This window comes from Drosophila rhopaloa, unplaced genomic scaffold (genome assembly GCF_018152115.1).
Source record: "Drosophila rhopaloa isolate 14029-0021.01 unplaced genomic scaffold, ASM1815211v1 contig_178, whole genome shotgun sequence".
Taxonomy (NCBI): domain Eukaryota; kingdom Metazoa; phylum Arthropoda; class Insecta; order Diptera; family Drosophilidae; genus Drosophila; species Drosophila rhopaloa.
The window spans coordinates 3,709,646-3,733,820 of record NW_025335059.1 but is presented as its reverse complement, the minus strand read 5'-3'; the positions used below and the strand labels follow the sequence as shown (position 1 = coordinate 3,733,820).

General features: G+C 43.9%; 4 protein-coding genes across 5 annotated transcripts; 1 reads left to right on the top strand and 3 right to left on the bottom strand.

The window, feature by feature from the left end:
• Positions 1 to 128: 128 nt before the first annotated feature.
• LOC108037453 lies at positions 129 to 20,690 on the bottom strand. Its single transcript, XM_044459019.1, is given in 11 exon segments — positions 129 to 2,017; positions 2,020 to 2,758; positions 2,901 to 2,987; positions 3,057 to 9,495; positions 9,553 to 9,753; positions 10,517 to 10,908; positions 10,985 to 11,104; positions 11,171 to 11,296; positions 11,584 to 11,963; positions 20,186 to 20,529; positions 20,583 to 20,690. Coding segments are annotated over 11 exon segments (9,555 nt in total). The 5' UTR covers positions 20,588 to 20,690; the 3' UTR covers positions 129 to 1,295.
• Positions 20,691 to 20,745: 55 nt separating this feature from the next.
• Positions 20,746 to 21,558, bottom strand: LOC108037464 (UPF0691 protein C9orf116 homolog). 2 transcript variants are annotated; one of them, XM_017114037.1, is made up of 3 exons: positions 21,471 to 21,558; positions 21,266 to 21,417; positions 20,746 to 21,208 (listed from the first exon to the last, which is right to left on the bottom strand). In XM_017114037.1, the coding sequence occupies exons 2-3, from the start codon at positions 21,402 to 21,404 to the stop codon at positions 21,003 to 21,005; spliced, it is 345 nt and encodes a 114-aa protein (XP_016969526.1). In that variant the 5' UTR covers positions 21,405 to 21,417; positions 21,471 to 21,558; the 3' UTR covers positions 20,746 to 21,002. The 2 variants fall into 2 exon arrangements, with proteins under 2 accessions (XP_016969526.1, XP_044314958.1); XM_044459023.1 differs by having other exon boundaries at positions 21,266 to 21,517.
• Positions 21,559 to 21,631: 73 nt separating this feature from the next.
• On the top strand, positions 21,632 to 22,779 carry LOC108037461 (multiple coagulation factor deficiency protein 2 homolog). Its single transcript, XM_017114035.2, has 4 exons — positions 21,632 to 21,866; positions 21,928 to 22,015; positions 22,079 to 22,220; positions 22,444 to 22,779. Exons 1-4 carry the CDS (start codon positions 21,709 to 21,711, stop codon positions 22,569 to 22,571), a joined length of 516 nt encoding a protein of 171 aa, XP_016969524.1. The 5' UTR covers positions 21,632 to 21,708; the 3' UTR covers positions 22,572 to 22,779.
• A 30-nt stretch (positions 22,780 to 22,809) lies between these two features.
• Positions 22,810 to 24,175, bottom strand: LOC108037463. Its single transcript, XM_017114036.2, has 3 exons — positions 23,675 to 24,175; positions 23,292 to 23,605; positions 22,810 to 22,929 (listed from the first exon to the last, which is right to left on the bottom strand). The coding sequence occupies exons 1-3, from the start codon at positions 23,957 to 23,959 to the stop codon at positions 22,812 to 22,814; spliced, it is 717 nt and encodes a 238-aa protein (XP_016969525.1). The 5' UTR covers positions 23,960 to 24,175; the 3' UTR covers positions 22,810 to 22,811.

The following is a 24,175-nucleotide window of genomic DNA, read 5'->3' as shown; positions in this document are numbered from 1 at the left end:
TAAATTTATGCGTATATAAACTGAAGCCGTTATCGTCTTTTGCCTACTTAACAATTGCATTTGGTAATGTATTGGAAACTTGCCGATTTCGAATCGAAATACTTTTCATAAAATTTTCCTAATCGTTTTGATTAACTTTCGGCTCCGCTGCCGCGATTGATATTTGTTTCTATAGCCATTTGCATTCGGGTTTACTTGCTTATTCATAATCGCTATCGTGTCTTTTGCATAATCGAAATTCAACAACTGCAATTGGTATGTAATTAAATACAATATATATCATTCAATTGGTATAGGTACATATATGGCTGCGTGTATATTTAACAATGTTGGTAAACTAATTTTACGGCTCGTGTCAGTCAGTTAACGTAATTTGATTAATCATTATTTTTTAGCATCCTCGACTAACTCGGCCCAAAAATGCACTGAGAGTTTAACACCTTAACACCACGAAGTGTGTGTATTTATCTGGATATTTGTTGGCTAGTGTAAGCCGTGTAAATTGATTAGTTAATATTAAGGAAAAGTTCAAGTTTAATTGAGTGTTCTGGTTAAAGGAATTAGAGCTAAACTTTGGTTAACGCTGAAAAAAGATGGAATAACATTTTGCCCTCTTCAGATTTTGGTTACAGTTTCGATAGCTATACTCTTTGTATATAAGTAGATATATATATATTGTATAAAAATCTTTGCTAAGTTATGATCAGTTGAGTTGCTGGTGCTGTCAATGTAGATGAGGTACGTTGCAAGAAGCCAAAATGGTTTGGTGCAAGAGTTGCTTGAAGAGTAAATATCCGATTTGCAAGGTTTGTATATATTTATAGAGATATATATGTAGTTGGGTTTATTTTTGCCTAAAACTGTTTATTATATTTACTATATTTATATTGCTTAGCGAAAGTTAAGTTTACTGAGATAAAAATCAATCCAAAATCAATAAAATATTTTAAATTAAAGTTAATTATAGTTAACACTTTATTTGTAATTGTAAGGTAGGTTTGATATATTTTATTTAGAGCTGAATAATTCCAAATTTGTTGCATAATTAATTATTACCAAACTTAAGGGTTGATTAGAGAATGCAATGAACTAACATTAGTTTTAGTTAAAAATTCTTCTACACTTTAGTTGTTTATTACTGATTAGAGCATAGGTTTTAAGAATAGGTTTTAGACTGATTTTTCTCTCAGTATAATAGATTTTGAGCTTGATTTCTTCGAGTGTATTTTAAAAGGGGACTTTAAATGTGTATGGACAACCTTCGGTTAACGATTGATGTGACTCCCCCAACTTGTCTATTGTTTGTTCTGCTCCTTGTCAAAGTTGGAGGTGAAAGTTCGGTTAAATTGAAACGGAAGCAATGGGGAGGCACTTGAACCACCGAGGGAACTGCTGGTAAGTGGTTCCCTCAGAGTGAACGACATCATGGGATTGTAGACCCCGGTGGAATGGGTGAGGGAACTGGTACTCACTCCGCTCGCCGAGCAAGTGGTAGTGGGTTCGCCGAAGCGAGAGGTGAAGGAGCTGCTGAAATTGTAGGGAACATAAGAAGAAGTACTGGTGGTGGTGGTAGTGGCGGTGGTGTCAAGGGATGTGGCGGTGGTGGTGGAGCGGAGATCCGAGCAACTGGCCCTGGGCGAAATGGAGGAGGGACCCGAATAGGAGTAGTTGCTGCCCGAGGGCAGCGAAAAGGAGGGGCCCGCATAGCTGCTGGACATGAATGAGGAGGTGCTCAAAGCGGTGGTGCTGGATGTGGCTGGAGTGGTGCTGCACAAGTCGCCGTAACCTTTGGCCGGCACCGAGGGCGAAACCACTGGCGAGCGGCTGGGCGAACGGGAGTGGGTCTGCCGCTCGATCTGTTTCTCGGTCAAGAACCGATCGTAGAAGGTCGAGGTCACGGTGGTGTGGCGGATCTCCAGCTTGCCGGGCTGATAGAGGGGTGTGCCGCCGGCACCACCGGGGGATCGGTGGTGGGGATCGTAGGTCTGACGATAGGGCGACACGGGCCGGGGAAACTATCGGTTGCACCGGCTGATCCCGTTGTGGTGGCGTGGATCTGGACTGGATCTGTGTGGAGGCGTGTGGCTGTGGTGCGGGACTCGTACGGGTGGCTCAACGGTGTGCGACAGGCCGAGCGTCGGGCATCGTCCGCGTATTTGGCGCAGGTCTCTTCTAGTTGTCTATCTACTTTGTGGTTAAACCCGGTTAAACTACTCCCGCTACTTAGTTCGCTACGATTATCAGCAAAATAATTTGGCAACAAGTTATCACGTCTTACCCTACTGCTCTCCCGATCCTTACGCTCCTCATCCTCCTCCTCCAATCGCCTTCGTCGCGGCGACAGCTCCCTGCTCACCTCCCTGTGCGATCGGTAATGCAGTGGACTCGTATCCCGGCCGCCCAGCGGACTTCTTCGCGACTCCGCCGAGCCCAGGGATCGATGCTCGGAGGTGATCCTAATGGAGGGGGCGTAGTCCCCGGTTCGGTGAATGCTCCTTCCCCTGCTCTCGCTGCGACTCAGACTTCTGCTCAGGCTGAGATCCTCCAGAGAACTCTTCTTGCTGGCGAAGTGCAGCGAGTTCGAGAAGAGCGAATCGATGTACCGCTGGCACTTTTCCTTCTGGTAGGGCTTCTCCTCGCACAGCGTGTCTATCGATTTGATGGAGTTTTTGATCGAACTCAGGCGGTCGTTGATGTTCTCCCCCGTTCGCAGCGGTACGCCCGTGTGGGTTCCAGTTCGGGTGATCGGAGAGGTCTCCTAGAAGGTAGAGAATATATTATGTTTAAAATGTAATCTATAATCTTTAGTATTTATACAACTGTGTTTGAGAGATCTTTCGTGACTATTTTTAAAGTTATCGAGTTAATATCGTTTTACAGTCTGGATATTACCCACTTACCCTCATGAGGCGACTACCCAAGGCATCCAGACCCTCCGAGCTGCTGGCGTAGCTGCGAGTGGCCGATGGTTGATCTGCAAGAGTCTTCTTAAGAATACGTTGAAGAATTTTAGTATTCTCCGTTAAACAGTCCAAAACCTCATTAGTGCTGCCCACCATTCGATCGCTGTTGTGGCGTGACTTCGACCGGGGCGCCTCCTCAAACTGGTCCTCATCTTCGTCCTCGTCCCGGAACCGTATGACCTTGGGGCTGGTGGGGCGGTAGTGGGTGGTGCTGCCGGAGTACGCCTCATCGCAATCGTCACGACGTAGGGCAGACTTGGGCGTAGTGGCGCCTTGGCGGCGGGGACTTTGCTCCCGGGACTTGGCAGCCCGGAATTCCTCGAAGGAGAGCGATGGTGAGATGACGTCCTTGAGCTTTTGATTGAATGCCTTGTAGTCCTTTTGGGTTTTGAAGTCAAACTTATGATCCTGCTCCAGGATGCGAATACGCTCCTCGAGCTGCTCGGCAGTGGGTGGTTCAGGTCTGCTGGGAGAACTGACTATTCTTTCCAGATTGTGCACTGGGGTCCTGGGCTTTTGCTCATCACGCATCTTCTGTCGCTTAATGTCTTCGATGGTGGGCGATCGGGAGCGAGACTTTGGTCGGGTTTTGGCTGGTGATTTCAGCTTTCCATCAAGGACTCGAATCCTGTGCTCAAGTTCTCCAGTTGTGGGTATCTCACTGTCATCCGGACTGGGGCTTAGTATCATTTCAAGGGGATGAATGGCTGGCTTTCTGTTGGGATCGTTCATTCGCTTGGCCAAGTTTTCCTTGGACTTGGATCTTACTAAATCAAGTACCCGATATTTGTACTCCAGGTCATCGGAAATGGGAAGATCGTTGGGATGCGGCTTGCGACGAGGTGGAGAGCAGTAGGGACTCTTCTTGGACCTTCTTTCGGGTGAGCGAGTTGGAGAAGGTGATCTCTGTCGATGTCTAGAAGGCGAAGTATATGGTGACTTGGCTGCCTTTCGCGATGGAGAGGTGTAAGGAGATTTAGTAGCAGCCTTTCGTGAAGGAGAAGTGTAAGGAGATTTAGATGCAGCATTCCGCGAAGGCGAAGTATAAGGAGATTTACTGGCCACCTTGCGTCCAGGACTGCGGGAACGATCTCTGACTGTTGCAGTTTCGTCCGTTTTTGTAGGTGTTTCCACAGGCAATGTCTCCTCATCATCCAGACCCTTACCCTCACAAAGTTCCAGGTACTTGTTCAAATCCGTTTCATGGGAAAGCGAATACTGCAGCTTGATTTTCCGCTCGATCTCATTCAATCGCTGTTCGACATCAATCTTCTCCACATCCTCAAGCAGTTTGATTTGACGCTCCAAGGAGCGGAAGCGGGATTCCAGCTCTTTGGTGGAAGGCAGGTGGACTGTTCTACGCTTCAGGTGATGCTTCACCGTGTTGGGTCCCCAATCGTAGTCCTCTGATTGTTCAGGTTCTGGTTTGTCTTCTTTTGCCGCCTTTTTTGGGATTTCTTTCTCCTCTGGTTTGGCGCTGGTGAAATCCTCGATTTCCTTGGTGAGATCACAGATAGCTTGAGCTTGCTCCACTTGCTCGGCACTTGGCTTGCTATCTGCTCGTATCAGGCGACCATCTTCGGATTTAATGAGATTACGATCGTTGAGTTGTTTCTCCAGCGCCTGGAAAAGATCTTCCAGTTCCTCAGTGTTGGCTCTAGTCAATCTCCTAACCTTTGAAGCTCTGGGCTCGTTGTCCATGAGGAGTACTACAGTTTTACTATTTGGGTCCACTGGTCCAAGATCGGTGGCATTGATCACCATTTTGTCGGGCAGTTCTTTTGCAGAAGAGTCTTTGCTAGTTTCCTTTTTTTCTGGCAGTTGCTTGTCTGATTCTTTGCTATTGGTTACCTCTGCTGAAGATGTTTCCTTTGGTTTGATTGTATCATTTTTCGGAACATCATTTTTATTTGTATTAGGTGTTTCTTTGGATTCCGATTTCTCAGTTTTGAGCTGGTCCTTTTTATTGGCGGGAACTTCTTGGGAATCGTTTGTTTTGGGTTTGGAATCGTTTGTTGAAGGCTTTTCCGAATCTGATTTCACTTCCGAAGATGTTTCCTTGGCTACTTCAGCTTTGGTTGCTTCCGATTTCTTTTTAGTATCATCTTTTGGTTTTTCTTTGATAGGGGATTTGGGTTTTTCTATCGCGGTCTCCTTAACTAGCTTTTCATCAACCGCTGCTTTCTCTTCTTTGACCAACTTTTCCGTAACTACCTCTTTTGCACGAGCCTGAGCTTTTTCCTCGTTTTCCAAAGTTTTGGTTTCCTTTGCTGCCTCCGGTTCAATTTTACGTTCAACAGGCTCTTCTAGTTTTTCAGCTTCGTCGCTTTTGACATGAAGGTTGTGGCAGTTCTTCTCCTGCTTTTTGCAAGAGTCACCTTCCTCCAGTTTTTCTGGTTTCACCTCAGGGACTTCATTTTCCGTCGGCATAGTGCCATTCTTGGCCCGTTCCTCCAACAATTGCTGCTCCAATTGTTCCAGGCGACGTGTGAGATCTTCAGTTGTGGGCTTGGGCTCACCTTTCGGCTGCTTTGGCTCACTATCCTTGTTGAGGAGCATTTTGATGTTGATGCTAATGTTGATGGGCTTGTGGGCGTCCACTTCCTCCAGCTCACCAATGTTCTGGGTGTATCTGACAAGCTCCTTGCCAGTGGCGTCGATTGTCTCCGTGCTCAAACGCCTAGGGGAGCCACTGTCATCGCTCCGGGGAGCTGCTGACCTCTGACGCTCCCTCATCGCCTCCAGCAGCTTGAGACTGTTCTCGCTCAGCTGCTTCTCCAGCGCCAGGACACGCTGCTCCAGCTGTGCCTCCGCCTCCAGGGCCTTGGCTTGATGGGAGGTGCTGGGCTGGTCATCGGGCGGGAGTTTGACCTTCGATGCAACTTCGGAATCACTTGCACAGCGCTGCTTGTAGAACTTCTTGTAGAGTTGCCTCTCCAGGAACTGCAATCGGTTCTCCAGATCGGCCCGGGAGGGTAAATCAGAGAACCGACGCACCATGCGCTGCTGCCAGGGATCATGGTTTGCCGCTCTGTAGTAAGCCGTGTTTGCAGGTGCTTCCGAGGTCTCATCGCCCATGGGCGCGGGTCGTTGGAGTAGATGGTTCCTCTGCCTCCTCTGTGGATTTATCTCGCTGGGCTTGAGGTTCTCCTCGCCGGGTGATTGGCCTCGCATCTTGCTCTGCAGCTCCTCGATCAGAGCCTGCTGTTGGTGGAGAACGGGTTCGGCTAGGATGGGACGCTCCTTCGGTGGTGGAGGCGGTGGAGGTGGGTCTGGTATGTGTGCCTCGATTGCCACATCCACGTGCTTTGGTTGTGTGCTCTTCGACTCTTTCTTCTCACCCCCGTGCAGTGCCTCGAAACGACTTTCCAGATCCTCCGTCGATGGCGGGGGTTTCTTCTCCTCCACTGACTCTGAGATCACCTCCTGCTGGATTCGCTCAAGAGCTTCATCAACAGTTTCGCTTTGAGCGGCAAAATGATTTTTGCTACTCATGCGACGCTTCAAGGTTTCGTAGCGCTTTTCCAGATCCTCCGTTGATGGCGGTTCTGAAGCTCTTCTCTGGTTCTTGCCCTTTTGCTGACCTTCCTCTGGTAGCTCAGATTCTTCAGCATTCTTCTTGGGGATCTCCAACTTCTCGTCACTAGCTTTGCAATCTTCTTTAACGATCTTCTCAGCCTGTTCTTCCTCGTCAACTTTCTTCTGCTCTTTTGCTAATGTGGTATTAACTTCTTTAATCTTGTCATCAAAAGATTTCATGGACTTTTGTGCCTTTTCTTCTTCTTTTGATGTTTGATTTTTTGGTACTGACTTTGTTTGCTCTGCCTCTTTGGTTATTTCCATGTTGGTTGTGCTCATCTGTTTTTCCAAGGCATTGAACCTTTTTTCTAGTTCCTCTGTGGATGGCGGAGATTTTCTAGGAGTCTTAACCGTCTCCGGTTCTTTGCTAGTTGATTTGACTTCAGAACCAGACTTTTTGGGTTCAATCGTTTTTGAATCCGTTTTGGTTTCGACTTTTTCAGAATCATTTTTTTTTGCGGCTTCACCTCTTTCCTTATTTTTGTCGGGATTCTTGGAAACTTCTGTTACTTTTAAATCGTTAAATTTTTCTGAATCAGATTTCTTAATGGTTTCATTATTTTTCGATAATTGTTTATTTCTGTTGGGTGATGTTACTGATTTTTGTGAATCCTTCGCCGATTCGGAGCTCTGGGTTAGAGGTTCTTTTTCAGGTTTTGGGGACTCAATTTTACTAGATTTACTTTCCTGGGCTTGGATTTCCTTTGGTGATACAGGGTTCTCCTTAGTTTTCAGGCTTTTTTGATCACCATCTTTGGTATCCTTTGTAGCAGTGGTTGACTGAATGTCCTCGGACTTCTGCGTTATCTTTTCGGACTCTTGTGGCTCTTTTATTACATTGGATGACTCTTCATCAGGCGGTTCCTTCTTAGTTTTGGATGGGCTGCTCTTTTGTACACTCATTTTGCGTTCTAGGGCATTGAAACGATCTTCCAGTTCCGCAGTTGATGGAAGTTTTTTAAGGCGTGGTTGATCGGCTCCCTTTTCAGCGCTTTCTTTTTCTTTCGCATTGCTGGTTTCGGTTTTCGCTGAAGTTTCCTTTGTATCAGATTGAACCTCCTCGGACTTGTGCAGCTTGCTTGTTTTCTCGCTATCCTTCTGCTCCTTGGAACTGCTGCCACTTGGCGGTTCCTCTTCCTTAATATCAATGGGTGTCTTGGAACTAGATTCACTGGAGCTCAATTGTTTTGTTAAGGAATTGAAACGTGTTTCGAGATCGGCGGTGGAGGGAATTCTCTCGGACTTATTCGGAAGGTCAGTCTCCATTTCGGAGAGCTCTTTACGCTGCTTCTCGGCACTTAGTTGTTTTTCAAGGGTGTTGAACCGCTCCTCCAGAGCAGCTGTGCTGGGAATGTACTTTGATTGCCTGTCTCCGTTCGGCTGATCCTGGCTGATCCTTCGCTCTAGGGCCTGATATCGTTCCTCGATCTCAATGGTCGATGAGCGGGTCAGTGTTTTGCGTCTCGGATCTCTTCTTTTCCGGGTGGCATTACTCAATAGACCAGCTGTGGGAGGAGGTGGCTTGTACCCGGTATTTTCCTCTATCGTCATGCTCAGGAGTTCTTTGTAGTCGTCCTTGTTCTCACCTGGAATGTTGTCGTCCCGAATCTGAGGCACTTTACCATCCATCTGCATACTATCGTCCTCCTCTTTTGTGAAGAGTGGAGGCAGTGACTGGTATTCCCTATCCCCACTATGTCCCTCAACCTTCTCCCTTTCTTCCAGGTAAATTGCACTAGTGTCCGTCTCTTCTTCATTGAGCGAGTAGGATAGCTCCAGGCGATTGGGGCGTTCCACGCTGTTAACCCTCTCGAAATACTGATTAGTGACCCCATTGTCGTTCACATCGAAACGTTTTTGGTCTACCAGCAAATCTTCGTCGGCTTCACTTTTCATTTTAGGTGTGGCTATGGGACTAGTAGATGTCATGCATAAGATTTCCGTTTCGCTTTGAATTTTTAGTGTTTCCAGCTTGTAGCTGTCCAGATCCAATTCCTTGTCAAAACCAAAACGGCCACTTTCCGTGGCACTATCCTCCGCTGGATCTACAGCATCCGCCTCCTCCTTCACAGCCGGCTCCTTCTCATCGCCACTATCCGTACCCATCAGCATAAAGGGAATCTCATGGCTGCTAGGAGCCCAGGACTTGGGTCTCTGTCGCTCCAAACTCGCATCCCTGGATCCGCTCAACTGCTTCTGCTCCTTGAGTTTGCGTGCCAGTTTCGCCTTGTGCTTGGGACTCTTTTCAATGGACTTTGGGTCATCATCGTCGCAGAGGCTGGTGTCCGTGCTGGATCCTTCTGCTGCCCCAAGATCCTGCTCTCCATCGCTGTCCTCGCTGTAGGAGGAGCTATCGCTTTTACCGAATCGAGTGCGCAGCTTTTGGGTCTTTACGGAGCTCACATCGATTCCCTCCCGCACCATGGCCGCCCGATCCGCCTTGATCTCCTTCCAAGTCAGACTATCCCGTCGTCTTCGGCTGGGGTCTGTATCTCTCCACAGGAGAGTCTCCCCCCTTCTCAACTGCTTTTCTGTGGCGGGTTTAGTGTGAAGAACTGCAGGAAGAGATGGCTTGCGAGCGGGTGGAATGGCGCCCAAAGGTGCTCCCACCCGTTTTCCCTTGTTGGTCACAATGGCCGGACGACCGAGAAGCAATTGATTCACTTGCACAGCCGTCTGGCAGTTGCTCGCCGGACCAGTTCCTTGACGGGATGCCGTGGAGCAGGCTGTGGTTAGGATGACATGAGCCTGCTTCTGGCGCTCCCTCAGCCGATCGTACTGCTTCTTCAGCAGGGATATATCCAAGGCCAGGCGGTCCTTCTGCTCCACTTGCTGTTTGCCAGTCGCCGCCGCCGGACCCACAGATCCACGTCTGCCCCAATTCAAGCCAAAAACGGTGGCCACCGCTATGCGCTCCTCATCCGAATGGGTGTCCTCCTCGTCGTAGTAGAGCCTTTATAAAAGTTAGGAATATAATATGTTGAGTTTCATTGAATTTCGTAAAACTCACTGCAATCCCTGTTTGTGACGCAGAGGGGCTATGTTGTAGAGGTGCTTATCCCTCAGCTGCCTCAAATCCGCAATGGGTCCAAGCTTCACAACACGCTCAATGAGTCCATTGGAGTCCACCAGGTGGCCATTGAGAAGCTCACTGGAGTAGGATCCCATCTTGCCATAGAACTCATCCGCAGATCGGACACTGAGTACACGCCTTTAGAGTAATTAAAAGTATTAGATTTTCCGAACTAGCATAAAATGGACTTAAATTCATTCATTTTGATGTATTTGTGACCAACCCATAAAAAACAATGTATAAACTTTTTATATGAACAAACCCCATACAAAAACTTTTTAAGAGCTTATCCATTCAATTTCCCAAGTCAATTCTTGACCTTGACCTCCTCCAAGCCTTTTTCTAGCTTACATTTAGCATAGTTCAATGTCGTTCGCTTTTCTATTTTGTTGATATTTACAAAACTTGTTTTCTACAGAGCCATAAAAAGTTCCACAACGTCTGAACATGAAATTCCTGGTGTGTAAAAAGCGAACGGAATTGCTAAATTGCATTTGGCAAGCGGGAAAAACTCTTGCCAAAATTCCAGCAGCCTTGACACAAATTCTCGCCATATACTGCGGCAATTGTTTGGCCAGCCACCCACCAAAAACCCACCCAATTCCTTCACACGGACTGAATACTTATTGCTGTATTCACAATTATGCATTCAATTACAATTAAGAAAATACCGGAATTAGGCGTAATGTCTTTCAGATCTGATATGTAAATTAAATTAATTTCATAAGGAATTCATTTCAACTAAGGAATTCTTAATTTAGTTTTAGCTTTATAATATTTGGGGCGTAAAGTGTTAAATCCAATTCTTCGACTTAAATTTGCATATTAGGTTTTCATTACTTGTTAAGCATGTCTATGATTATATAATTATATCTTGACTTGCTTATTCTCCGATACTCACTCTTCGAGCAAACTCCAGAGGACGAGGGCGGTGCGCAGGAGGACGTCGCTGCCCTCGATGAGGACCAGGTCCCAGACGCGCAGGACACAGGACATGGGCAGGCAGGTGCAGAACATGGTGAGGAACCACTGCATGGTGAAGACGTTGGTCAGCGGCGGCTCGAAGGCGTTCTCCACGGGTCCCTGCAGTCGCTGCAGATGCTTCGCGAGGCGTGGCAGTCGCGTCTGCATCAACTCCCGGAAGACGCCCATGTCTGCCTGCAGGCCGCCCATCGATCCGCAGAAATAGCCGGTGGGCAGGACGCCCTCCACCAGGTAGATCATGACCTTCATGGACTCCTCCTCCTCCTTGTCCATCACCTGCAGTATGAGGGCGCCCAGCATGTTGAAGCCCTTAAAAAGAAAACGTTTTTCACATTCAGCACTGCAGGCTGTAGACAACGACTGGGATCCTTTGAGGAGCACTCACCTGGCAATAGCCCACCTCGGGGTTGTAGCGCGCATAGCCGAGCAGGATGCGCTTGAGCTTGGCCTGGTTAATGGAGCCCGCGGGGCCGGTGCACAGATTCGAGCCAGTGCGATGCAGATCCTAAACGTGGGCGAGTCATTTATGATTCCCTTGGGGCAACAGATTGTCCGTGACTGGAGCACTCACCTTGACGATTTGGATGCCCAGCTCCTCGTCGTCCTCGCGCCACTCCTCGCAGAAGCACTTCTCCCGCTGCTGCGCCCAGTCCACATTCTTCGACTTGAGGTACTTGTCCGCCAGCGAGAGCCACAACTGCGGAAGGTAGTTAACTTGAATTATACATACGCCATACCAAAAAAAAAGCAGAGTATTTAAAAAACACATATGTCTTCAATTGGATTAAGTTATTTTAAATAAGAATTTTAATTAAAGGATTCAATTTAAGTTTGCTCATAACACTTCCTAATTCTATAGATATTTTAGAATGTTTGCCACATTGCAGGTATTTATTTAATCTAGTTTAATAGCCTGCTATAGTAAATAATAAATCCAATTAATATTTTCCCCACAACACATGGCCTTATGTAAACGAATCTCACCTTGCGTCGGAACTCGGGTGGAGTGCCTCCAGGCAGGCGGGCCACCAGCTTCATCGCATGCAGCCACTGGTTGTAATCCGAGGTGGCCTCATCATCTGCGGCAGCGGGGGCGGAGGGGGCGTGGCCGGATCCGGAGGCGGTGGGGCTGGTACCGTGACCTCCGCCGTTGCGGGCCAGCATGGTGTTGTTGGTGCTGCCGGGGCTTCTATTGTTGCCGCTGGGGGTGGTGCAGCTGGTGGTGCCGAGGGCGGTGGTGGTGGTGCTGCGGCTGTTGCTGGTGGTGCTGGTGGTGGTGGTGGTGGGCGAGGTTAGGCGGGCACTGCTAATGGCTTTCTGTGGCGGTGGTGAGAGGCTAAAACGCATTTTAGGCTGTGCATCGTCTGCAAAAGTTAAGCAAAATTCTTGTATTATATAGCATACTTTCGGTCGGCGGGGCGGATTAAGTTATTAGTTGTCTATTTTCAAATAGGATTTGGGCTCTTGGCTTCTGGATCCTTAGCACTTACAATATCCGTGCAGTATGCAAACTTTACATATACAGAAATTCGTAATATAATAGATATATAGAGTTGGTAGTTGGCACAATTTACGTTTTAAGAGCGCGCAAAAGAGAGAAGAAGAAAGAATACAAAAGATATATATATATATATTTATATTCAAATATTTTTATGGCTTAGACACTTAATCAATCAAGTGCTCTGATCCAAATGCTTGCGAAATGTCGATGAGCGAAAAAAATTGAGAGCGACAAAAATGCGGCATGCAGTTTTTGGTGGAGGAAGATGCGGTTTGTGGCACATCCTTGAGAAAAATTTTGATGAAAGTGGAAAAACCAAACCAAAGCCAAGCCAAAATGACACAAAACACTCCATTGAAAAAGCCACCCACGCACCCGAGTGTCTGTCTTTGTGTTAAATTGACCATGACATTTAGTTCACTCGACAAGTGAGATGCGGATGAGAATGTGTGGGCGATATGTGTCCCGGCGTTCCACGTAAAACATAGTTAGCTGGTGAGATCTCCGTGCGATGGTGACAACCTGACACGAGGACAATATCCTCCTGGCTCAACTTTATCGGCTTCTTGGCTGCAGACAACTGCCGTCAGGCATTTTATGCCCACATACTCAGCACTAAAGGTCATGTTAATAAAAAATATATGATGTCCCGGGATTGTTTTACGATAGCAGCATAAATTCAGATTGCGCTCGCCTGCACACAGATTGGCTTAGGTTAAAGTTTTTCCCACCAATCGATATTTTTTTATTTTTGCCCAAGCTCCTGAATTGAAATGCTCTCGTGTGAGCTATAGAAACCCGCTTTATGGCTGATAATTTGATTTCCGTTTTATTTTTTTCTTATGTTGCGTGTTTCCAGCTTATCAAGTGAATGCTGCTCGAGCGAAACGTGAGTCAAATTTAAAATCTAAAATCTGGATTTTTCTCGGGCTCACACCAAAGCTTTTGCTGAGAAATAAAAAGAGAATGCGTATGTGCGGGAATAAAATTTTCGTTTTAAAGAATTTCCCGGGAAATTGGTGTAATTGTTTGCGTTGAAGAATCCATTAAAATGGAGCCTTAACGTAGATACTAAAATGGTTAGCAAAATCTCTGATTACTTTTACAGTTCTACTTCTTTAATTTAAACATTCAGATTTATAAGGCTTTATAAAATTATTCATTGGAAGAAACTTATATTACTCAAGTTTAATGGTAGTTTGAATAAAAAACGTATGTAGAAAATATGTGTAAACTGTGCCTTAAAAATCTGTAGGCATAAGATATTGGCTTTCATATTTATTTGTATACCTCTTTTGGAAAATAGTCAAAGTATGTTCTTGTTAAGCATACCAAACTGTATTTGTCGTCATGATTGCTGTTTTTCTTCTTTGCCTTCCATCGCTTATTTACGTGCTTATGCAAATCCACACATATATAGTATGTATGGCATACCCGAAATGTTTACTCCTTCGAAGAAAGGCATTTGTATAATGAAGAGGCATTGCCTTTTCCCAAAGTTAAAGCTAAGCAAACATAGGCATGTTTACTCTCAGCAAATTGGAGAATATCCTGGGAGAAGGAGCAGGCTTTCATGCCTCCAGCAAACTGGAGGACCAGCATCGGGAGACCCCTACCCAGGCTAATGAAATACTAATTGCGCCGACTCTTATGTAATGGGTTCCCTAACTTCGCACCAATTAGGCGCCGGACATAAAAACATTCTTTATGGCCAGAGGATGAACTGGCCGCCACGGGGGCCTCATATTTTTCCTTACTTCAAGTGCATTTTCCATAAGAGATTTATGTGCGAATGACAATGAGGAGCATTTCTTTATTGTGCGCAAGTGAGTGTAATTATTTTAAATGCGCCTGCCCAAGGACATGGACTATACGAGTATTTGTCTAGCTCGCTGGCGTGTCAAGGCTGTGATAGTTAGCCCACATTTTGGCTGAATGTTTGAGCCTTGACCAAAACTAAACTTCAGCCAGCATCACGTGCGTGTGGGCCCTGTATGGTGTGTTTTTTTGTGTGTGCTTTGTGTACTCAACCATAAAAACACGTAAGGCATGACAGTTGGTTTAATGAGCCGAAAGAATATGGGTCCTGTCAGCTATTTATATAGGTGAAGAAGAAATGAAAAAGCCGTGAAAAGTTTACCGTTATGGTAGAAGCAAAGAAAAATGTCCTAAATCAAGAATATTGTCTCGAGAAAAAAGTTTCTGGTGTTAGTAATTGTTACATCTAAGTTAGAATATTTTGGTATCCTGTGAAAATATAACAATGTTTGATTTAAACGGTTAATAACTAAATATTGAAAAATGGTAGGTCGGGTAAATATAATAATGAAGGCGGTAAAATCTGATTTACTGCAAAACCAGCAATGTCAAAACAAATGTTTAACAGATACTCGTTTTTTTTCTTAGTGTGGCAATAACCTTGTACTACCCTAAAACATTTTTAGTACGCCGGGCTAAGACTTTACTTAAATTTGGCTTCCCTTTGGCCACCTTTTGAGCAGTTCAAAAGAGATTTACTTTACTTTATGTAATGCTCATATCCCCATTGAAATTCCGTGTGAAAGCAGCCAACGTTGTGTACTTAAACCGCATTTATCCCTTGGGATTGCATGACCCCAAAAGAAGTGAACTGCGTCTGGATGAGGGGAAATTCGAGGAGCGTCTGTGTGTCTCCGTCAACTTTCTTCTGGACCAATCTGCGATGCAGTTGGCCAGAGACTTATGTATATAGGAGACTCGGAAGCGCAGGCACGTCCTAAGCCATTAGTGTCAATTCAGGCGTAAGGCTGCTAATGAATTCCCCAGTGAACGGCCATCCAGATGATAAATTTAATACTCGCTGGTTCATTAAACTACTGCAATGCTTAACCCCAATGATTATCGGCTTAGCGATTGCGATTCGCCTTTATCACGCGGTCCCAGACAAAAGCACTTCAGCATGCGATTATGCAAAAGGGAGCGAGGGAAATTAAGGGGCAGAGAAAAGGAAAATAAAGGAAAAATTGCGAAGGGTAAATGCTGCTTTTGATGGCTTACATAATGGCTCCCCCAGGAACACTCCTCTCGTTGTTGGTCTTTCTGCTGTTGCAGTTTTTGCAATCTCGACACAAGTGGTCCTGTATTTAACTTTGATTACATTTCCGAATAACCGCCCAAAAGCATTACTCATACGTCACGTGGGTCTTCTTCAAGTCTTGCTATAGGAACGCCAATCAATTTGCATCATACGGACTGAAGCTGCCTGTCAATTCCAATAAGCCCGGCTCTCAAAACTTAAGTGAACATTGTGTCCTGCCAAAAGCAAGAACATTTTTTATTTTCCCCTTAACTTTTCCATCTGCGTCTGCAGCTACATAAGTTTGATAAGGGATCTGTGCTTGTGACAGCCGAGTTTGTCCTTGGCTTTACTTTAAAACTTTTAAGAAAATGAGTTTGCTACCCAATCAAGATGGTATTTAAATTTACAAGACGGTACATTCTACTCAGCTTATTGTTCAGAAAAGCTTTTAATTCAATGCAGAAACCTCTTACTATTTATAAGGATTAAAACCAATTATTATCCCTTTGAATACATTTTGATACCCTGGATAGCAACATTGCGTTATCATCCGCTAAACTTTAGCTCGGATTTCCGGAACCTCTCGTAATCGGCACACGTGTGTGCACATGTCCAAAGTCCTTTCTACCGCCTACACAGCAGCTCGTGTCACTTTGCATTGCCATAAACGCGACGGGCGTCATAAATAAACCGCTCAGTCAGTATAAAGTAAACTGCGACGCAGTAATTACAATTTGATGGGAAAATGTGAAAAGTGTTGGTGAAATTGAGAAAAAAATCAAAAACCAAAACAGGAAACACGGGCAAACACGTACACGCAGACGAGTTATAAAGCCAGCAGCAGACGCGTGTGTTTAGAGAAATCAGCAGAGCGTAAAATGATTGCTGAAATAGGTGGGAAAAACAGGAAGAACAACAGCAACAACTCGGCCAACATGCAACAGATGTACATATGTATGTATGTGTGGGTGTGGAGTCATAGGGCAGCGATTATTACAAAGTGTTGTAAATAGGATTCTAACAAAAAACACAATACAAAAAACGGCTGCGAAAAATTCAAATTATTTGTGCACTGCCCGGGGTTGGATAAATGTTTTAAATGGGGTCGAACGCCTCCAACACTGCGACATGGAAAAATAATGGAAATTTATGCCAGCAAGGGGGAAAGCCCTTGCCCTACGAAAATGCAAATGTTAATTACAAGCGGCCGCCAAAATTAGAATTGTGTGCGTTTAGCATGAGTAATACTTATGTATGTATGCCTCGACTGTGTGGATGTGCACGTGTATGCGATGTGTTAGTATGTGTGCGTTAGAGCGGACCTCATTTAAAACATAATTTTTAAATTAGCTCTTAATCAATTTTATGCTATAACTTTAATAGAAAATCCAAAAAAGTTTCAGTTCATATTAATTAAAGTTACTTTTAAATGTTGAATAATATTTTTTTAAGACCACGAGTCGTATGTGTGATTTCTGTTGCAAACAGTTAAACAGTTAAAAAGAAAGCCTTTTTGATAAATTAAATTTAATTCGAAAACTAATTAATAAATGATGCAAGATAACAGGTCCTTCTAATACTGTTGTATTCTTAAAATGAAATTAAAATTTTTATAAATATAGTCTTTTTAAGGTCCGCTCTACTGTTTGTGTGCCCAACGAATATTGTATGATATATGCAGCAGTTTCTCTTTTGAACTTCTTTTGCATAAATTACCTTTTCGTTGTTATTTGGTTGGTTTTAAACGTTGTTTAACAAATAAGGTAAAGAAAGAGAGAGATAGAGAGAGCAAGAGTTAAATCTTTGTTTCAAAACGAGCATAAAGATCGAAGGCAAAGCAAATCGCTTATATATTTGCTTTGAGGCGCGCTAAAAAAACAAAAGGGAAAAGACATCGATCGACAGTTAATAGTCTTGAAAGGTATGTTAATATATATGTACATACACACACACATAGAGAAAGAGAGAATGAGTGTTAGCTGGTTAGTCTGTGCGGCTTGGCATAGTTACCCATGTTAAGTTAACGTGCGCCTGACGGTATGCTATGATTTCTGCCACTGCTCGCAGCGGCTCTTTGTTGTTGCTGCTGCAGTTAGTAGTTTTTGTTGTGGGGATTCTCTATTTATGGTTTTACATTTTTGCTTTACGTTGTACTTGTTGTTGTTCTTGATGTAGTAGTTGTTGTTGTTGTTGTTGCTCTGGCCTATTGTATTATTTACACAAGATTTACATAAATACACATAGAGACACTTATATATAAGCATGCGAATCTATAAATACGTCTTTGGTTATAAAGCTATTTGGATAGGTATTTGTGGCATGCTGAAGTTATATAATTTGGCGAGGACTGTAGACTGGCACTCTCACACAAAAACATATCGCCGTGACTCAAATGTCATTGAAAACTATCTGGTTTGCCTTGCAGAAGAGCTCAAAAAACATTCAACTCACACACACCATTGTAAGGGGAAAAAAAGAGGGACAACCTTGACAACTAAGAAACTGCAGACCCAGTTCCCAAAGCTTGGCCAGGTGACTGCTGACTTGGGGGAAAACAGTAAGAAAAAGCAGCGTCTTAATGTTACACTCAAAATATAGATGAGGAAATCCTTCTTTATATAGGACCCAAACATCCAGATGACTCGTAACTTAAAAATACCTAAAAAGACCAAATTCAAACTGCCTGACAAACATTTTTTAATTAGTCTCTTAGATTTTTTTTTTAGCAGTTTCTAACGTTTATTATAATTTTGTTATAATAAATTAATACTGGGCCTACTTTCAATATTTACTCATACCAAAATAATCCAAATTAAAGTACTTGAAGTAAAAATCGATTATTATCGTTTTTTATTAACTATTTTTCTTTCACTATAGCCAAAGCCACTGTACTACTTGTGGTGCACTCATCGATCCCCCGCCTTACTGGCCACTGTCTTGACCCACTTTCGTTGTTACGTTTGCTGCAACCCCTGTTCTGGCCAAGTAATTACCTTTGAGCCGGAATTCGTTTTTAAATTTTCATGGCATTTAAATGTATAATTCTGCACGAGCTGCTGGGACAAGCCTAATAAGCGTAATACTAAGGATTGTGGCCATTAGGCTCTGACAGGCTTTCATTATTTTGTGGGGTAAGGTAAACAGAGCTTAAGTCCACGTGGCATTTAATTATGGTATCAGCTTTAAGCCCAAAGGTAGCAGAAATTGGGTTGGTTTTGATGTGGCTATTAATTAAGAACTGCCATCTAAAGTTGCTTTGAACTTCTCTTAACTTTTCCCCCATTAACTTGCTTTTATAATGCTATTTTTTCCGTGCTAAACGCTTGCCGCTCATCAAAGTTGCTGAACTGCTGCATAATGGATTTGAATGGCTTGGCCCAGATATATGGATTAAAGCCGCGCGGCCTTCAACTCTTCTGCCGTTATTTTTTTGTGGGGCATTCTTTGTAGTTATGCAATCCACAATCAACTATTTTTTGCCAAACAAAGCCAGTTCGTGAGCCTTTTCGGTGGGCGAGTGTGAGAGCGTGACATGAATCACACTCGTCGCACACACTGCACAACAATGGCAACAATAATAGCTGGTCATATCAGCCAGGGCCAAAAGAGGCACCTCATGTGTGTGTGTGTGGCAGCCATCAAAACAAGGCAAGAGGTTGGTCATTCTACCAATATCCAGTGCCAACGGGAAATGAACCAGAAAAACGCATTAAAAGTGGCGTTCGCTTTTAATGAAATTTTCGATTGCATGCTTTTAGGCGAGTGCAGTTTTTAATTGCATTTTCCTAGGCTCGCCACTCGATCGATAAAATTGTACTATTCCATTACGTACGCTTCTGTTATTTCTTGGGGCCACCACTTGGAATTCAATTAGAAAGTGTTATTCCGCTCCTCCTGAATAAGTTAAATAATAAATAAATAAATACATGGTAATGGCATGCCACGATACTTTTGCACGCGCTTTTTTTATGGCCCCTGTTTTCTAGCTACCACTGCTATTTTGGTCGCCGAATATCAAGGGTAACACAAACACACACACACACTCACCCACAAAAAGAAAGAGAGGGTCTAAAAAGGCGAGAGAGACGGAGATGATATAAAAACATAGATAAGACAGGCAAAAATGCTTGTGGAGGCCAGTCCACACGTTTGTTATTTCAAACCGCTGGTTCACACACCCACACACACACACACTGTCACTCTCACGCACACAGACAGATTTTGTATTTTTTTTTAGTGCTGCTTGGGTGTGTGAGTGTGTGGCCCGTCAGACAGTCTCAATGCTGCGCTGTGTCGTCATCAACTCAGCCTCCTCGTTTCGGGGCATACTCACACTGTCACACGCATAGGCTTCACCTGCCCACAACTCTCACACATACACTCACACAGCCACAGGACACAACAAAGTTCATTCAATAAAAGCAAACACACCCACACATACATGCACGTTGCGTGACGCTTGCGAGGATTTTTTCAGCGTTCAGCGTAGAGCTTTCTGTTTTTCTCTGGCTTTTCGGTTCCGCACTTCACGATCCACACAGCTGAGAGTTCCGCACTTGACTGACGGCAATAGTTTGGCAAAAGCAAAATCAAGCCCCCAGCTGTCAGTGGGGAGCCTGCGCAGTGGATATCCCCCTGCCACCCACACACGCACACTTTGACATTTAGTACACCAAAAAAAATTATATGTCCTGACTACAAAACTTATAAAAATTAATTAGCCAATTCTAAACTTGGCTGACAAAAGTTTGCTGAGTAAACGCTTGGGAATTATAAGCCTGCTCGATGTACAAAATATTGCTTACTGCAAGTTGTGCATAAAATAGGTGGCTAATAAAATCACAAGGAGGAAAAATAACTAGTTTTTAAAGAACTAACACGATTCAAAGTATTGAATTTTAATTGTGGTTTTTAGGGTAGTAATCAGCTTGTTACTTATTCCATACCCAAATTGTATCCTATTCACTGCCGGATTGATCATATCCTTTGATTATAATACTTGCTATAGAATAGCACAGCATACTTACCGCTCTCAACGACAAGCACTGCGGTGACGAACTCGCAAAGGACCTCCTGATGTCGTTGCAATCTATCCCTGGCTATAAGGACCCTTTCGAGTAAATACCCCAGCATCAGGATCTCCACCTTCAGGATGGCACAGACATCGATAAGCTTGTGCACATCCAATCGCTCCAGGGTGGACCGATTGCCGACCATGCCGCTGGCCAATCTGGCCAATTGTCCTTTCTTCTCCTTCGAGGATCGGCTGCGGAAAACAGGATCCCTACAGCAGCGTCTCATGCGAGTGGCCAACTGTTCCTGCCTGCCGTAGATGTCGCATAGCAATGCATCGAGTAGCTTCTTGGTATCACTAGAGGACGGTATACCGAATTTCCAGCTATCATGCTTATGCTAATGCCTCACCTCATTTCGTCGGCTTGTTGATTAGGCTCAGCAGTTGGTGGATTACTTTTAATTTAAACAATTGCATTGGTCTTGAATTGCCTGGGAATTTTTTAACTTTTTCTTTTTATACAAAAAGCAAAACGAAGAACTTAAATTAACATAATAATCAACGCGAGTGACGTTTAGGTGTTTTCTTAAAATGTTCTTTATTTTTTGTCTTTTTCACATTACATTTTGAAATTTGTTATTGATAGATTTCTTTAAGGTTGCTTTAATGGAAGGTAAATTTTCGATGAAAGATGAATTACTTGTTGATCAGCGTAAAATTTTCAAATTGCATAAAAACCATAAAATTGTGTATAAAGTTTAAAACGATCTGAGCGTGATAAAATGCTTGGATTTGATTTGAATTCTGAAGTTCTTTCGGTAAACCAAGTCCTAGTAAAAGGTGCGATCCATGTGCGTGTTCAGGGAGAAATTGCGATACATGCCGAAACGAACGACTTCGTTTGAGAAATTCTGGGGCAGAGGATAGAAACGCTTGGGTATGGTATAGGCATTGGGTGCATAGTAACCATATTCCGAGTTGCAGGTGCGGTACATTGTGTTGGAGTCCGTCTCCACGCCATAGCCCTTGAAACTATCTGTTGGAGAAATATTACAGAATTAAATAAATTAAAGAAGGAAATCCTCCAACTCACAGGGACACTTGATGTCCTCCCGCTTGTGCAGATTCTCATAGAGTTTGGCGGTCCTGACGACGGGCCTTCTTTTTTGAAACTTGGCAAACTCAACCTCCGGATTGAAGGTCTCAAACTTGTCACAATACTGCTCACACATGTTCTCAGTTTAACTAGTGGAAAATTTAATAATTATTAAACGCGACGTGTGCTTGGGTCTACCAAACAATAATGCCTAGTGCTATTGAACCAACAGGACAACTGCCAAAGAGGTTGCTATGTTTGAATTTGTTTGACAGCCGCCTGAGTGAGGGGAAAAGTCAAAAACTCAGCGCCTGCGCCTGGCCAACCGCTTTGACAGCTCGCGTGACAGTTGTGGCCTGGCCAACCCACCCCGCGGAAAATACACAAATATACACAACTCAACTCAACACACAACAATTCCCAGCAATTTTCACTCAACGATGTATAGGATGTGCAACCTATCGAACCTGCTGAACTTCATCATCTGCATAGCCAGTTTTAGCCAGACTTTCGATGGAACTCTGGCCCTCAAGAGGGGCCCTCATCATCCACGGGGCGAAACCCGGAGAGTGGACCAACATCTCACCCACGAGGAGCAGTGAGTGGGGGGGGAGCAGGAAAATTACCTGAAAATATTTTAAATATTTCCATTATTTCAGTCGCATCGATGACGATTTGCGGGAAATGGGCGTGCAGGCCAATCTGGAGGACTTAAGCGAAGAGGAGAAAATCTTCTATATGTTTAAGGTGGGGCCTTTATTAAATCGCTTATTATATAGTGCCTGCTACTGAATAGTTTTATAATTTTAGGCCCATGACAATGACAATAATAATGCCCTAGACGGTTTGGAGATGATTCAGTCCGCCATGCATCACAACTATGACTACTTTAAAAACAACGAACGGGATGAATACTTGCAAAATGCCACCGATGAGCTGGAACACTTTATAGGTAAGGAATTCTTTATCGTTTGAACGAGAAATCATTACATCAGTTATTACGACAAGCCAACAATTGTAAGGGCAGAGTTGATGAATAATTCAACAAAAATAATAGTTCTTCTTTTATTTAAACTTTATTTATTAGTCGAAAATAATTGAAACGGCATATTTAAAGATTTTACTTTATTAAATGAATATTACTCAAATATTTGTTACTATTTTGTCTTTCACAGAAGCCATTGACAAGTTTTTGCTGATTGCCGATGACAATAACGATGGTCTGCTGCACTATCCGGAATTTGTTAAGGCCATAACCGGCGGCAAGGAGCCACTGAATGTGGACAGGAATATCCTGCGCTAATCCCACAAATACCCGATTAGCAGTCATCAACAAACGAATCATCCGAAACCGTAGACACAATAATAGAAATAGAATAGTTAAATTATTTAGCAACTAATCTGATTTCCATGCTGAACCATTTGAGACTGTACACCATAAGCAGAAAACCAAGCACTAGCCTGCACCTCGTTTGTACTACAACCTAATGATTTAATATACATTTAAATAGATACATAAATATTGGTTTTTAATGTGGAAACTTCAGAGCAGTCCGTCACAAGTCTGGGTGGTGTTGCACGCCACTCCTCGAAAGCCATCGTAGGCGGCACGCTCCATCAGAACAATGAGATCGTTGTAGCGCGGTTTCTCCAACGGCACACTACGGATAATAGAAAAAGTTAAGATTAACAAAGTTCTTATTTATACTGCATAGTTGATAAGCTGAATTTTAAACGTAAATTTTAACTACATTTTAAAGATCTGATGGAGAGGTATTATCAGGTTAAATATAATATTTTTAAATTTATGAAAAACGCAAGTACCTAATAATTAAATTGTTTTTCTTGAGTTCAGCCAAGTTACTAAATAATTAATTAAACAAAGAATTTCTTCTATGCCTCTGTTTTGTTAAAATAAATATGAAAAATATATTTGGTTGCCGTAAGCAATGAAAAATATTGAAATCACAATTTAAATATGATATGTCCATAATTATTATTTTGAATTTAAAGGTTTCCTTACCCATTGAAAACTTCAATTGCTCCCAAAAGAGCACGTCCTGCCTTCGCGTACTCATAGGCTGCTGTGGGGCAGGCACAGGATGCAGCGTAGAGACACTCATCCCTGCCGGCTCCCTGGGCGGCCAGGAATCCGGTTATCAGATAGTCATCGCCAGAAGTCAAGCCCAGGCCAAAGTTGCTTTCACTACGCCCAGCGGAGCGACCATGACCATAGCCATAGCTACTCCAGTGTCCTGCTCCCAGCATTCCAGCTGAGAAGATTAGCACCTTCAGCAGTATGATGACCAGCAGATTGGTGAGGTTCAAACTAAGGACCTAAGGTAAAAGTGGTAAATTATATATTATCCATATTTCTGCAAAGATGTTCCTATATCCTTGACCCACTTGACTATTTCCGGCGGAGCGATGCAGCAGCTCCTTGGCCACCTGGATGACCACATGGCCAGCGGGACCGCCAAACATGCTATTCGCATTTCGCAACCAAGAAAGTGGTCTTTCCAGGGAAGTTAACCCGCCATTGAACTCAGACTCCGTGGAGTTTGCTACCCCACTATTATCCATATCCGAGTCGAAGGATTGCAGCTGATAGCTGGCTGTCTTGGCCAGATCTGGGAAACAGATCAGAACTGCGACAGTGATGATGATATAATCCCAGCCTGATTGTGGCATTTTGAAGATCGCGTGCTTGTCTTTCGGTCTGTGTCGGATGTAATGCGAATGATGACTAGTCTGGGCCCTGGGAAGTGCCTGGTTTTTATGGCACGATGTTACGCCTTGGCAGGTAGGCGAGGAGATTAGGCTGCAGGCCTCGTTGCACTGGAAAAGCTGATCGGGAGCGAGAGTGTTTTTCCTGGTGTCATTAGCCTGAAAATGCTGCAGACGTTT